Here is a 16,752-nt window from a genome sequence, read left to right as displayed (position 1 = left end):
ATACCCACAGGCTTCCCCGTTACATTTACAGTACTGACAAAGTTGAACAAAGTGATGGACAAGTCCCACAACATTAAAAAAAAAACATGTTTTAAAAATGTAATACTTTTTTAAAACTTTTTATTTTATTTCGAAGCTTTGAATTAAAATTGAATCTCGGCCCCGAAGCTTCGAATTCCAAAAAAATAATCGAAGGTCAGCCCTACACTCAAGTCTGCCAGAGTCACTGACGTTTTCTCAATATAATTTCATAGTCATGCTATGAAGGCATGACATGGTACCAATGGATTCCTAAGGCTCTAGTTTCATACGATACCAGTGTCTTCACTCTAGCATTAAACTGAGCCACAGCCTCTGAGGGACAGCAGTGTCAGCCTCAGTAGATTTCCATAATAGTAACAATAATAATGATAATAATAGTGCTAGTACTACTGTACTCTGTATCCTGACGATGCTTTACGTTTAGTACAGGGAATAAAGGCCTTTCACAGAATGTTTGGAATGCCCCTTTTCCTCCATGTTGGAAGAAAATAATCATTACTATGTGCAAAGCAACAGTTGCTATATGTTGATATGAGAAATACTAAGGATGGGCATGAGTAATCGATTACTCGCCGTTTCAACTGAACTTGAGTGATTTGAGAAAGACATTTTCTTTGATTTGGTTACCAAGTAGCCTACGTCCACTAAAAATGCTTGTTTTTTAAGCTGAAACGTAAATCTCGCTGTAAAATCTTGCCACAAGGCGTAAGTTGTTGCAGAAAGACAACAGTGGAAGCCTGAGAGAGTTGGAGAGGAGTAACGTTGTTACCGCGAAAGGTTTGTTGCGTTGGAATCAGGGTTTCCACTAGCAGTTATTTTGGCCAGCCAACGTGGCCAACAAGATTCTAGTTTAACCCATTCTTCGCCAGGCATTGTACCCTTCTTATACCATCCTCTGCCAGCTCTATTTGTCTATGGAGATGTTCACCTTCTTTGCAGGGCTATAACTTTTTAAATTGTATTGCTAAATTGACATTACTATGGCCCATTCAACATCAATTATCTATCGTTCAGGGTGTAGGAACGTTTTACTTTTTCATTCACACATTCATACTAAAATACTGTCTAGAGTATAAATATGTTTTTTTTTATCGTTTTCTGCTGTATTTCATAGAACGTGAGATAGCCATTTATGCATACATTAGATCATCAAATGCATGCAAATTGCAAATGCAGGGGGGGGGGGTCGTTTATAATTCCGTGGCCCACGTTACATCATTTATGTAGTATGGGTGATATATATATCAGAGCAGTTTGTATGGTTAATAATAATCAAAAACGCTGAAACTCACCGCAGCTTCCTCTTACCATTGGGTGATCAGCGTGGAGCAAAAAGATCGCTATTATGGGATGTTGATCTAGATGAACCATTTCCGGGTTGTATAATACTATATACGTCCAAATAACGTTGTTTATTGAGTTATGGCAACGGATCGATTATCCAGTGTGTCGAGATGGAGTCCCGGGAGCGATAGCGAGTGGCGGACGGAATAGGGGGGACACCAAGCACTTCCGGCCCCACTTCCGGTTTGGCAACTCGCCGATCGGCCACCAGGTGGCGGTATTGAAGCGCTGGAGAGTTGAGTGGAGATCTACAGCACCAGTCATGGCTCCGTGGGTGAAATGTGAATACCATGACGAAAATTTGAAATATTGATCTCGATGACGTCGTAATCCGTCATTGGCAGATTAAGCATGGCGAGGAATGACGTCTTAATCCGTCAATGGCGGAGAATGGGTTAACGGCTAAATGTAAATTTGAACGGCAAAATCATGTAATACATAGAGAAAAACTGAGGGCATTACTGTCCATTGGTTTATTTTAAAATTGGAACCTAATGTAATTGTGCAGTTGCAGAAACAACAATAGATGAATTAGCAATTACTCACTTGATAAAGTAAAATTGGATGCAACCGAATAACAGCTTGAGTCGAGTGAAAACGGATAACTGACAAGCTTTTAAAAGTGAAAGTAAATAAAGACTAGAGTTGTTCCGATACCGATACCAGTATCGGAAAAGCCGCCGATACTGCCTAAAATGCTGGTATCGGTATCAGCCGATGCTGCTCTAATGCTGCGCTCCAATACCATATGTGACTCGCCGTGACCAAACCCGATTTGATGCGCAAAGGGGGAGGTGCTGTTAATGAACAAAATGTCTTGCTGTCCAGAAAATCCCAAAAATCGAAATCTTGATTTTTTTTACATATTTGAATTGTCATTAATCTGTTCCCTTATTTGCCCTTAGTTGCAAACTTAAATACAACTTGTAAATGAGGTAATTATTGCTATAATAGTTCCACACATTTTCTTTCAATTGAGGATAAAAAACTACACGAGCGGGCTGTGGGCCTGTCCACAGGTAGCAAGTACTTGTACTTAATAGGTGTTAACACACAGACGTCATTATTTAGCTCTCCTTTCTCAGAGAGAGAATAACACACTATTAATACACTATCTTAATGTTATAAGTTATAAGCAACGTAACGCAGTGTCTAAAAAAAAGATAAAAAAAGAGGCCTTGACCCGTTATAAAACGCATGTTTTAACTTAATTAAAAACCATTAAAACACAGTTAGAATTTTATGAGCGAACGAATTTCGTTAGGGTGCATTTTTTCCAACCTAATGGGTAAATACATCTAAATAACACTGTTGAAAGCTTGGCTGTGTCGACATTAATGTCCAATCGCGCGGCTGCTGGTACTGGTGCTGCTGCTGCAGCGCGAGGGGAGATGAGTCGAGCAGGGGAGACGAGGCGCACGTTAACCCTTTCACTGCCACACTACAGAAGCGCTTAGTAACGCGGATTTCTTTGTGCAGAATAAAAATCCAAAAAGAAACTCAGATTCTGGTTCAGAAGAAGAAGACAACGCAGATGTTATGCGGGCTATAATCACTGACAGCAACGCTGACAGCAACGCTGACAGCAACGCTGAAGAGCTGCTGCTGCTGCAGCAGCAGACTGGACTGGAGAGATGTTGTAACCCTTTGTTGTAACCCTTTCACTGCCACACTACAGAAGCGCTTAGTAACGCTTCGCCTCAAAGCCGTTTCTGGCCGAATTAGTCATCGAATCTTTAATTTTTTTTTAAATTCTTATTCAGAGGTATTTCGTCGAGATTTCATAATTTGTAATGTGGCAGCGAAATGTGTAGAAATATGGTAAAAAAAACTATTTATCCGTTTTTTTATCCGTCACTACCACACTACAGAAGGTTAACCTTTCACTACCACACTACAGAAGGTTAACCTAGTTGTTGTGTCTTTCACTACCACACTACATGTATTTACATCTAAATGCTTCTGGAGAGGCCATCAGAACATTCAACATTGACTTTAGCATGTCTATTTTTATCTCGTGTTATTTTAAATGCTAATAAAATCTTGAAACTTGATTTGTCTCTTGTTTATTATCAGGGTCCCTTTCACTACCACACTACAGAAGGTTAACCCTTTCACTACCACACTACAGAAGGTTAACCTTTCACTACAACACCACAGAAGGTTAACCTTTCACTACCACACTACAGAAGGTTAACCTTTCACTACCACACTACAGAAGGTTAACCTAGTTGTTGTGTCTTTCACTACCACACTACATGTATTTACATCTAAATGCTTCTGGAGAGGCCATCAGAACATTGAAGGTTAACCTTTCACTACCACACAAATTTTTTAATAAACTATCATGACTTTTCCTTTTTCCTCTGGGTGTTGTGTTTGCAGTCACCAGACTCATTGTAATAACAAAGAGCCTCAGACTGGAAAGCTGCCAGGTGTTAATTGCCCTAGAGAGAGGGGGGCCATGGATTACAATGACTTCTGGGTAGTGTTGTAGTTGTTTCACTATTGTCACCGAATAGCCTGCTCGTCTCTTGAAGGCTATTATCTCTGAATACGTTTTGTAATAATCACCATGAATCATAGGAAGTAGCTTGCAAAGTATCCCACCAAAATGTTCAAGTGACGGCTTATTTTGAAGGTATGAATCTGTACTTTCATAATATGTATAAAAAAAAAAAAAAAAAATGAAGATCCCTCAACATGACCCTGAAGTCCATACCTGGTCACATATGACGTAATTTATCAACAACACTGCGGTCTGTTGAGTGAGCATTATAAAACAAACGTGTGCTTAATCGATGTGAATTAAAGTGTCAATGCCATTTGTCATTTTAACAGCAGATACTTTCTTAAAATGCCATGGTCCCGACAGCGTTGTTGACGGGGAGCTCTGATGGGTTCGCTTGGTGGCTGGTGTTATTAGCATTGAACAGCTAACCGAAAGCTAGCTTTAACGTTACCTTGGCTAAAGTTGGGGCTATTCATAATCCAGCAATAATGGCTGCAGACCTGCAAGCAAAGTACAGCAAGTTGGCAAAGGAGTATTCTAAGTTAAATCACAATGTCACCAGTAACGTTACAGTCTTTCCATATACCGGTAGCTCATGCTAGCTAACGTTAACGTCGTCATTGATCGACCACCTCGCGTACACAATTAATGACATGTTGCGGACAGCCATATCGGTGACAATGTTTAGCTTTTAGTGCCAAATGATTAAGAGTCTGAGCCGAGGCGGAGTCTCAAAAGAGAATGTTGAATATTTATTTTGCATCAAAAATCACAACATGCACGTTCTATCTGCTACTAGCTTACAGACTGGGTAGCGAGTGCAACACCGTCTAATGTCCGTGCGGATCATTGGAGTAGGGTATATCTGCAGTGCTGCAACCCCATACTCATTGATTAATGATACTAATACAAATCTATACAATCACCTGTTGTTGAATAAATACCATTACTTTCTAGTTATTACTAAAAAACAGTATATAAAACAGTATCTGTAAAAAAAAAAAAAAAAAAGTAATATTAATTTTAATATTTAATAAAATATTTTTTTTAATGTATGCACTGGTATCGGATAAGTATCGGTATCGGCCGATACCCAAAGCTTAGGTATCGGAATCGGAAAGGAAAAAATGGTATCGGAACATATCTAATAAAGACACAAGCTACAAGTAGGGATGGGTACCTTTCACATTTGAACCGATACCGGTACTGAATCGATACCGGTACCCAACGGTACCTTTTTTCGGTACTTTAGTCTCAAGAAATTTAATTTACCTACCTCAGTCGTAAAAAAAATAATCCAAACTTCAAATAACTACAATTTCGACAGTTTTCGGCTTGTCACTGCTCCGACTGCTTTGTTGTTGAATCAAGTCAAATCCTAGGTAAGCATATATTGTGCGTGTGAACGTTGACATGGAAAAAAAAGTAAAGAGAATTTTTTTTTTATAAATTTCTCTTTTTTTTTCCGGTTTCTCACTTGATTCGATACTCGGTAGTACCGACGTGTTTCGGTTCGGTACCACAAAAGTACCGAATTCGGTACCCATCCCTAGCTACAAGTGACGGCTAAATATTAGGTCCTTCTCCAATGGTCCATGAAAGCAGGTTGATGCATTTTTATTCAATAAAAACATGATGCCGGTGCAGATAATGCTCTGTGCGAAAAGTTGAGATATTTGTATAGCTGCACATGCACAGTGAGATGGAGGTGCACTTGATTTCTATCACAGGCCAGATGAGGTCAGTTCTGTATTGGAATGTTGCAGGAGTTTTGTTCTGTGTCACGCTCCTCCAAATTTGTTTGTTATTAACAGGGTTGGGAATTAAGTAAAATACTGACGTAAAGCAATTCTGCTGCCTTTTTGCAACAATAGAGATAGAAAGGATAGAGTAAAATATCTACCAATAGACATTTTTCTCTCATCCCATGATATATATCATCATATTGAACAGCCTAATCAATGTAATATCGATTTTCTTTTAACGGCCACGATGAGCATCAAGATTTATATTTGCCGGGCAATTGAAATTGTAGACTGCGATTGGCCGGTATTTACCGGCTATGAATATCCTGATTGGAATACAGGTAGCTAGAACAGATAAAAACAGCAGTTTACGTTTGTGCCAGGGTTTCCGTTAGAAAAAATTGTTGCCGGTCTCCGTGACCTGCAAGATTTCAATCTACCGGACAAATGAGATTAATTCCGGTCATAGTTTATTGAGCTTTAAAACAATTGATAGGCAGGCTATATAAAGAATGTCATCCTCAAGGCATGTAGATTTATAATAGTATTACTTAAAACTAGGCTACTTTTGCGTATACAGTCATTAATATATTCCAAATAAAATAAGTCCCTCGATACTCCGTGCTGCTGCTGACTTGAAATAAAATAGACCGCGTATGTGGGCAGTCGGTCCGACACTAAACAGCAGTCTGTTATAATCACATTTTTATGAGCTAACGAATTCCGTTATATTGGACATTTGTATTAATTATATCAAGCAAGAACTGAGAAAGCAGAGAGACGGCAACATTATCGTGGTTTGCATGACGACTCTCTCCACCTCGCAACGACTTATTTGCAAAGAGTATGGCGCTGCAGAGAAGCTGATTCAGCTGTTATTGGCTCTTTTCTGGGAACCGCACAGCAGCGCCCCCCACCCAACATTGGCTGAAAATGGCTGAATTGGAGTACTGCTGGAATACTGCATTGTGCTGATAGTGCTCTGGCTCTGCAGCTTCACAAAAGTTCGCACACCCAGCACTAAGCTCTCGCTGACGACGTCGTTGTCATTATTAGAAGCAACGAGGAAACAAATGTAATGATCGTTTCGTTCATCGCATAGGCTATTTAATTTTAGCCTATTTTAATACAATTCAAATAATCAAATTGTGCTTAGACTCAGGGAATTATTTTCACCGGACATTAAGACCGGAGAGATGAAATATGTCGGACTTCAACAGATTTTGCCGGTCAAATACCGGTAATTACCGGCTAACGGAAACGCTGGTTTGTGCATTTCCAAATTATGCCAACATCATATCACCCACATTGCATAGCATTCATAGACTATTGATACAGACATGCTAAAGTTCTGGCTAAACACTGCTAGCCAAAGAGAACACATCCTGTACCAAAATTCAGCATTTCCATGAGTGGAGACCTGCTGCAGACAGAGTCAAGGTAATGTAATTATTACAAATGGTAATTGACAATAAGCATTAAGCATCACTGTGCATTGTTATTTCTGCCATGCTCTTTATGTGTTGTGAAAATAGATTTGCATAAACGAGTAGTCGATCACTATGAGTAATTTATGCAAGTACTCAGATATGGGAAAATATGACCTTGTGCACATAGTGGTTATAACAGTGTCGCCTCACAGCTAGAAGGTCCTGGGTTCGATTCCCGCTTGGGGACCAGGTTGCCAGGTACCCAGGTGGGGTATCTCCCGGGCCTTTCTGTGTGGAGTTTGCATGTTCTCCCCGTGCTCGCAAGGGTTTCCCCGCCCAATAAGATAAACCCAATGAAAAAACATGCAGAACAGGTTGCTAACGCTGTCGCATCGCTGGCGAAGACAGACAGGAGCACTTGGATTGTTCCCTGGGCGCGGCCCATGCCGCAGCCCATGTCTGCTCCTGGCTGACCTTAACCCTTTATTCGCCAATGACGTGTTACCACGTCATTCTCCGCCATGCGTAATCTGCCAATGACGCCGTAAGGCGTCTTTGAGATCAATATTTCAAAAATCTGTGATGGCAATCATATTTCACCCACGGAGACTTGAGATCTCCTTTGATCTCCTCTCAACTCTCCAACGGTTCAAGAGCGCCATCTGGTGGCCGATCGGCGGATCGCCCAAACAGGAGAGACGCCGGAAGTGGTGCTCATCCATATTCGGTCCGGGCACTCGCTATCGTTAGCGGGACTCCAGCTCGACACACTGGACAGCGATCTGTTGCCAATAACTCGATAAACAACATGATTTGGACGCATATAGCATTATACAACCTGGACATGGATCGCATATATCAACATCCCATAATCGCAAACTTTCTGCTCCACGCTGACCACCCAACGGTCAGAGGAAGCTACGGTAAGTTTCAGCGTGTTTGAATATTATGATCCATATAAACTGCTGTGATCTATGTATCGCCCATACTACATGAATGATTTAACGTCGGCCACGGACTTATAACCCCCCCCCCCCCCCCCCCCCCTCCGGTCACCAGCAGATGATGAGGCATGACGATTAGGACCTTGTACAATTGAAAGTTTTAATATGACGTCAATCGGTATCAAACTACATTTGATGTCGTATTTATAGCTATAACTCGCGTTCTGCAGAATGCTGCAGAAAACGATAAAAACATTTATACTTTAGACCGTATTTTAGTATGAAATATGTGAATGAAAAAGTAGAACGTTGCTACATCCTAAACGATAGATACTTGACGTTGAATGGGCCATAGTAATGTCAATTTAGCAATACAATTTAAAAAGTTATAGCCCTGCAAAGAAGGGGAAAATCTCCATAGATTTACAGTACTGGCAGACAGTGGATTAAGATCAGAATAATCCCTGGCAGATAAAGGGTTAAGGCTCCTCCACATAGTCAGGCGGAACAGACTCTGCAGAGTTCCCCGTGCATACTCAAAGCGGACTCAAAAGCGTGAAGCTCACATTTTCTAAGCATACGAACTAGAGATGTTCCGATACCATTTTTTCCTTCCCGATACGATACCGATACCTGAGTTTTGGGTATCGGTTGATACCGAGTACTGATCCGATACCAGTGCATACTTAAAACAAATTCAAATTATATTATATAAATTATAAAACATTATAAATGATTATTATTTTTTTTTTTACAATTACAGATACTGTTTTACGTGTTTTTTAGTAATAACTAGAAAGTAATGTTATTTATTCAACAACAGGTGATTGTATAGATTAGTATCATTAATTGACAACTGTGCTCAATGAGTTAGGGCATTTGCCATGTATGGCAAAACACACAGAACTGTTGTTGGGACATTGGTTCCGCACGGACGTTATACGTTGTTGCACTTGCTATCCTGTCGGCTCCGGTTCAGTTAGCACTGTTAGCTAGTAGTAACGTGTAGAGCTGCCGCGATTACCGCATTACCGCGGTATCGCGGTTACATCACGCCCACCGCAAGAGTAGGCTGAATACCGCATCACCGCTCTTTTTTTATAATAATAATAAAGTACCCTCCTCTCGTTGGGCTTGCGGCTCTGCAGATATACCCTACTCCTCTATCGAGGTTCCAAGCGACCCTATTGGGTACCAGAAAAGTCACGTGAAACATTGCAGACCACTGATTGGTCAGAAGAGAGACGCGTCACACGTTGGATCAGAGCTCATCACAACATGGCTAATAACGTTAGCTTTAGCTCCCCGCCGGAGTGGACTACCATCGCTCCTCAGGAGTACTAAACGAGAGCCAGGGTTCGAAATTAACGGGGGCTTGGGGCATAATGCCCTTGAAAATGGACAAAATGCCCTCGAAAATCAGTTAAAGGATAACTCCACTATTTTGGGAAATTAGCTTATTTAACATCTTCCCTGGAGTTAGACAAGAAGATGCATACCTTTTTTGTCTCTGTGCGTGCATTTTAGCTTTGGGAATAGATGCTCCGTTAGCATAGCTTAGCTTCATCACTGGAAGTGAGGCAGGACAGTAGCCTTACAGTGCCTTACAGTGTATTGCAAGGTCTGACATTGACCAAACTTGATATGCATGACCTTGGTGGGCTCTAGGTCAACTCCTGAAAAGGGGGTCAATGTCAGACCTTGCAATCAAAAGTTAGGGGCGCACTGAAATTATGGCAAGGGTTATTAGCCCCCTAACTTTTGATTGCAAAGTCTGACATTGACCCCCTTTTCAGGAGTTGACCTAGAGCCCACCAAGGTCATGCATATCAAGTTTGATCAATGTCAGACCTTGCAATACACTGTAAGGCACTGTAAGGCTACTGTCCTGCCTTACTTCCAGTGATGAAGCTAAGCTATGCTAACGGAGCATCTATTCCCAAAGCTAAAATGCACGCACAGAGACAAAAAAGGTATGCATCTTCTTGTCTAACTCCAGGGAAGATGTTAAATAAGCTAATTTCCCAAAATAGTGGAGTTATCCTTTAAGGGGGGCACAAAATGCCCCCGACAGTTGACTAATTATATATATATATTCATCCGGTAATGGAGCGCCTGTCTATCGTACGGTTCAGATGACGCGCAAATAAAAAAATTCATTTGGCGGAGCCGGGAGGTGAGCACTGGCTGCAGCAGCAGCAGCAGCACTGCAGCCATGGGTGCTAGTCAGTTTGTATACAAATGGCAAGCACAATCTAAATCAATCTTCATTACGACTTTAAAAACATAGCCATTAACATTACATAGGCATACACACAGTTAGCAGTTTGTACAATACAACGCACGTTTCTATGGTAGCACTAGCCCCAGCTAATACAGTCAATGAAATGTTATCGTAGCTACAAGCTAGCAGAGGAGGGAATCAGAGTCTGAGAGGCGGGGTGTTTAAAGACAATGATAGGCGTTTATTCAACATCCAAGAAGGCTAACATACAACTGTGTTTACTAACTCCAACCGGGACTATTGCCGCTTCCGTGCTGCTTGTTGATGTTATGATCTATTCTCCTCCTAACGTTACCGGAGCTGAAGGTGCCACACGCTAAAATGTCCGTGGGGACCCGGCGCCAACCAATAGATAGTTCCAACTCACCGAATTACGTAATCCACCACAGTTGCACTCAATATTTAAATAATGTTAGTCTAAATAAATGTAGAGATGCATAATAATTTCAAGCAGAAAACGAATCTTTCCATTAAGAACTGACAATCAGGGAATTTAAACATGGTTGACGTTGTTTTTTTGTAGGGATGCCCCGATCGATCGGCCACCGATCGTTATCGGCCGATAATCAGTATAAATATGCGATCGGGGAATTCCGATAATTAGTCATATTCGCCGATCGCGGAAACTGATCAAGTGGATATCTCACTCGCTGTCTGTCTCAGACACACACAACCTGCAAACTGCTCCTCCTCCCTAGCCCCGCCCGTACCCGTGTAGAGTTTGTAAACACAGAGGAGGCGGACCTCCTCTGCTGAGTCTAGATAGTGCATTCGACCTGAGCTAACGTTAGCTACCTAGCTATCGTTACTGTTTAAACAAAATTACCCAGTCAACTATTCACTTTTAGTAGGCATTGTCTAACGGTATTTAGCCGGCTAGCTACTGATAGCTCCGGATATCAACAAATGCCCCAGAAGTCTAGTGGTCCATGTTGATATCTCCGTTAGCTTGCGTTAGCTGACGTTAGTTCACCGTTCAAAACGAAATGTCCGATTGAACTAAATAGTTGTCTTAACGTCATCTAGCCGGCTAGCAGTAGCTACAGATAGCTCCTGATATCAATGTCTTATATCAATGTCTTATCAATGTCTTATAACATCTAGTCGGCCAGCTACCGATAGCTCCTGACATCAACAAACGCTCCACAAAGTCTAGTAGAGACGTGTATGCTACCCGTTAGCTCACGTTAGCGCAAGTTAGTTCACCGTTCAAAACGAAATGTCCCATTGAACTAAATAATTCACTGAGGCGTTGTATTAACGTTATATATCCGGCTAGCAGTAGCTACAGATAGCTCCTGATATCAATGTCTTATAACACTGATTCGATGCGTATTCGAGCTGAGGGCTTGCTGAGCACAGTTAAGTAACGTTATGCCAATAGGGTCCAGGTGCAGCGCCGGAGAATCCTGGCCGTAGCTCTGCTCGAGGCTACTCGAGTATAGGTCCAGGTGCAGCTCCGGAGAATCCTGGCCGTAGCTGGAGGCTACTAGAGTACACACAGACAGTGGAGCTTGTTGCGTGGTGGCAATGTCTCGCAGATAATACAAGTACAAGTCTAATTATATAATATATATATTTTATAAAAAAAAAAAAAAAAATTATATAAAATAATTTTTAATTTCTTTTTAATCAAAAACTATCGGTATCGGATCGGTATCGGCCGATATGGCTCACGACGATCGGTATCGGTGGCAAAAAACGTGATCGGGGCATCCCTATTTTTTTGTGTTTATATTATAGAAAGGAAAGTCTAGTGCTGGCTGAGCATATTGTTGTTTGCACTAAGTTAATACTTTGACAAATGTAGCCTATATTTTTCAGTCAGTTCGGTCTTTGTGTGCCAAACATTATTTAAGGCTGTAAACACTAACACTGTAAACCTTTTTTTATATATATATATATATATAAATGAGAAGCATGTTTAGATTTGAGTGTTATTTTTTTTTTAATAAAAATTAACGTATATCGAACCGAACCGAAAACCGTGACCCCCAAAACCGTGATACGAACCGAACCGTCCATTTTGTGAACCGTCCCACACCTACCGTTTATCATAAAAATTCAGTGCCCCCGAAATAAAAATAAAAGCCCCCGAAAATCAATTAAGGGGGGCAAAAAAAAGCCATTGAAAAAAAATGTTAATTTCTAACCCTGAACGAGACATAATGATTTTACTGTCTGCAACAAATGTTATAATAAAAGCCCTTCGTTCTATACACTTGTCTGATTGAAAACTTTATTAACAGACCGCAGAATGGGACAACTCAGCACGCTCTGAGCAAAGAAAGGAACTGAGATATGAATTGAGTATTTCTTGCCTTGCTATGGTCCGGTAAATACGCTGATGTTATTGAACGTGTAACTATATAACGTTAATGCCACAAAACGAATGCCTTTATTATAAAGTAGTAACTTTATAATAATAATAAGAAGAAAGGGTCGGGGGGGTAACCACCCCTGCCCGCGACACCGAGTGAACGGCGCACGACCAGAGGGGAAACTTCGAATCCGTGTTTCACTTTCAATAACGAATGCGTGCTTGCCGAATCCCAAACAATATTCATGCTGCAAAGTCATCCTCTAAAGATAGACATTTAGACTAGAGGCAGGCTATATGCTATAAAGAGTAGACTACTAAAAAAAAATTCATTCAAACCTTTTTTTTGTGTGCGTGCGGTAATAACCGCGGCGGTAGGAAATATTTCGCAAATTTGTGCGGTAAGGAAAACATCAATACCGCGGCAGCTCTAGTAACGTGTATGATTTTCGATGCACAATAAATATTCAACATTCTCTTTTGAGACTCCGCCTCAGACTCTTAGCCTTTGGCACTAAAAGCTAAACATTGTCACCGGTATGGCTGTCCGCAACATGTCATTAATTGCATGCATGTGTGCGAGAGGTCGGTCAGTGATGACACTTAGGCTAACCTATGTAACGTTACTGGTGAAAAAGTGATTTTCCTTGGAATACTCCTGTGCCAACTTGCTGTACTTTTGCAGGTCTGCAGCCATTATTGCTGGATTATGAATAGCCCCAACTTTAGCCAAGGTAACGTTAAAACGGATGTTGTTCCAACGAGCTAGCTCTTCAGCTAATGCTAATAATAACACCAGCAAGTGGAACAGATTGCAGCTCCCTGTCACACCGCTCTGTCGGGACGATGGCATTTAAGAAAGTGTATCTGCTGTTAAAATGACAAACAGCATTGACACTTTAATTCACGGTCGATTTTGTCTTATAATGCTCACTCTCGGCAGGAGGATACCGCACGTGTTGTTGATAAATTACGTCATATGGGATCGGAGCATAGATTTGACGCATACTCACCGATACCAGCATTACATTTTTAGGCTGTATCAGAGGCATTTCCTCTTTTTTTGTATCCACTTTTTCTCCCCATTTTCTATTTTTCTCCCATCCCAATTTCGTGTTTGTTTCCAATTCTTCCCTCCCCTGTCTTGAACGTTGCTAGACTATGCCTCCCACTGGTTGGCTGTAGTGAGGATAGAAGCCTTGCATCACGTGTCCCCTCCGGTACACGAGGAGGCAGCCCGTCGCATCTTTTCACCGCAACAGCTCGAACTCTCAGTGGCGAGGAGTAACGCGTGAGAGGCTCACACTGCCCCTGATACTTCCTGTTTCCGCCGTCACCCAACCGACCTGTAGGAGTCGCTGTCCACAAGTCCAATCCCCACCCACCGGCTTTCCCACCCTCTAACACTGCCAATTGTGTTAGTATGACGGCCGGCCAAGCCGGTAGCAACGCCGAGAGCTGGGCTAGATACCAGCATCTCCTGCGTTAGTGGCGAGCGCCTTGCCCACTGTGCCACTCAGCCGCCCCCTATCGGAGGCATTTCCAATACTGGTATCGGAACAACTCTAACATGAACGTCCGCGTCGCTCACTTGGTGTCACACAAAAGGCTGCTCGGCGTGTTGGTTGACATTGACCTGCATTGAATGCGACACCGATCTGCATCGTGAGTCTGAACACTCACTCTGTGCCAAGAGAGTACGGCAGGATCATGGTTCTATGGGTAGGATTGGTCCGGAAAAATGTTGGCAGGTAGATTTTGTTTTACTATCGCTAATCGTTATCCATTCAAATTCATATACATTTGGACCATGTCTTTTTTTCATCATCTGAAGAAACTTGAGAAATTTGAATGGCTTTTCTAAATGAAGTGTGTAAAACTGCCAGTTTTATTTCGAAATCTTGGAAACTGAGATAACCTAGACTGTTTATTTTGACATCGGTGGAGGACGCTGTGACAGAAAGTGTAAATAGCGTGCAAGGATTGTGGGAAATGTAGTAAACTCAACTGGCACGAGAAATTGGTACGCGGTGGTACGCTCTACTATGAAACCTCAAACGACTGCGGACAGGACGGGAAAAGTGCAGAGACATTTCATCTGCGACTCAGTCATGTGTGTGTTCGTGTGGGTCGCCCATCTCGCATGTGTGTGTTAATCTGCATGACAATGAAAGACTTCTCTCTCAAGAAATATATAAACTACATTTTTATAAATGTGTGTCTTATTACTGGTTATTGTAAACAAGTCACAGTGGAACAGTAATATCACACTTTTCCTGCACAGACATTAGGCACTTTCTTTCAAAAGTGGTTACAGGCAGCCATGCTGGAAGAGAAAAACATTCCGTGCAAGGCCTCTATTGTACCGACAGCAATAAAGTGTTATTGTACCTATAAATGAGTTGAGTCAGCTACCACCCTGCCTGAAAGAAATCTAGGGAAACACTGCAGATATGAGAAGATATTACTTTAGTGAGAATGAGAAAACACTGAATCCTTGTGTTGTGCCAATTACAGCTCAATGAAACGATGTAGATGGAAAAATATAGATAATGACTGCAACAGGGATTGCTATATTTGCTATGTTTGTGCAAAACAGTTATGCTGGTGGCCAGTATAACTACTACCATATTGTCTTTATACCTGTATCACTGTACATACAACTCTGTACATACATGTACTCAGTAGTACACATTTATATATTCTATACCCAGTTTACTCACCTGTACATTGGATATTACTATTTGCACTTCACCATTACATTTGCCAATGCCAAACTTTTCTTTGCACTGTGCTGTATGGTGACAATACATTTGAATCTAATCTCATCTCATCTGTGAACAGTTTCGAGCCTTGGGATATACGAGATCATGTTCAAAATAAATTGCCGTTGTAAACCTGCTTTGCCATTACCTAAACGTAGTTTTCCCTGACAAGTATGCATACTATACTTTCCAATCCTAACTAACCGGCCTCGCGTCTATAGGCACCCAGACACACCCCCTGGTGCATATATGGCTCTGCTGTGGGTTGCATAACTTCTAGCCTCGTTTCTCTAACAGTAAACACCATGACTTCAGGGGGAGGGGGCAGTGAAACTATCTTATTTGCTGTTGGAAAAACGAACGAGTTACAGTCCTGGATATAATACCCACAAATACACGGGCTGTACACGGCTTCAACAACCCGAGTCGTGTCTTTAAAAAGACCCACGCCGTGGGCTCGACTATCCCAAACTTTTAAAAACTATAAGTTAAGCAGCACAACAGGTCGTCTGTGTGACACGTGTGGCTCGAACTTATGTCCCACCTTATCCAACATGGTTTCAGTCTTAAGTTTCCCCGGCGTGACAAAGGCCTTAAGTATATCTACAAACTACATTTCAAACGCTGTCATGTAAAAGCTAAAGTGCGCAAACGGGGAGCAACAAGTGCGCCTTATCGCCAACTCCAAAAGCTGCTTTCCGAGCTAGCTACCGTGCTAATGTGTGTGTGTGCGAGAGAGAGTTCTGAACGCCGAGACATGTTGGGGAGTTGGAATAAAAGTGCTCCGGCCTGGTCTAAAACATCCGGTTCTGGTTCGGTCGGGTGGGCGGGGAGCCCCTCTGTGGGTTGTTACCTGCCGGGCCCTCTGGAAAGCATCAGCAAAGCCCTCAGACTTCAGCCCCGGCTGGCTGACCGAGGCCTGTCCCTGGACCAACTCCGCCATCATAGTGAACACAGCAGCTAGCAGGTTAGCAGGGGAGCTATAGCCGTTTAGCTGACACACTGGTGCGCTTCACTTCCGCGTTCAGTCACGTGGTGCAGGGCCGCTCCAGTTGCACATGTGAAGGACGCTGGCAGGTCTGAAACGTTATCGCGTCAAGGAATATGGAAAGCCAAAAGGTTCATTATTTTGCCAAAATTTCCATGGCGTTATAGGGTGACCCTATTGTGATTTCCAAAAAAGAGACCACACTGCCCCCAGCCTCAAGATACTTAAACAATACTCAGAATTTACTCAAAGATGCCTTATAATTGTAATATATTTAAAGTATGCCTCCTCTGTATGGATATAAAATGGTTATTCAAATTATTTTATATAACAAAATAATATCTCTCTAAGTTACTCAACATACTTTATTATGCCTAA

The 16,752-nt window shown here is 41.9% G+C and overlaps 1 protein-coding gene across 5 annotated transcripts in view; it reads right to left on the bottom strand.

Annotated features, from left to right (window-relative positions):
• The window catches only part of LOC311248924 (far upstream element-binding protein 3-like), a 157,898-nt gene extending 141,473 nt beyond the window's left edge, over nt 1-16,425 (bottom strand). For 2 of the 5 annotated variants that reach the window (XM_084338161.1, XM_084338159.1), the window contains exon 1: nt 16,240-16,424. In XM_084338161.1, the coding sequence (XP_084194287.1) occupies nt 16,240-16,332 (93 nt within the window). In that variant the 5' untranslated portion in view covers nt 16,333-16,424. Of the gene's footprint in view, nt 1-16,239 lie in introns of all 5 variants that reach the window. The other 3 variants (XM_084338158.1, XM_084338160.1, XM_084338162.1) reach the window with 2 other exon arrangements.
• Between the last annotated feature and the right edge of the window lie 327 nt (nt 16,426-16,752).

The sequence above is a fragment of the Notolepis coatsorum genome (genome assembly GCF_963971535.1).
Source record: "Notolepis coatsorum genome assembly, chromosome: 2".
In the NCBI taxonomy this organism is placed as follows: domain Eukaryota; kingdom Metazoa; phylum Chordata; class Actinopteri; order Aulopiformes; family Paralepididae; genus Notolepis; species Notolepis coatsorum.
The sequence above is the reverse complement of the archived record's forward strand: the minus strand, read 5'-3'. Positions and strand labels throughout refer to the sequence as shown.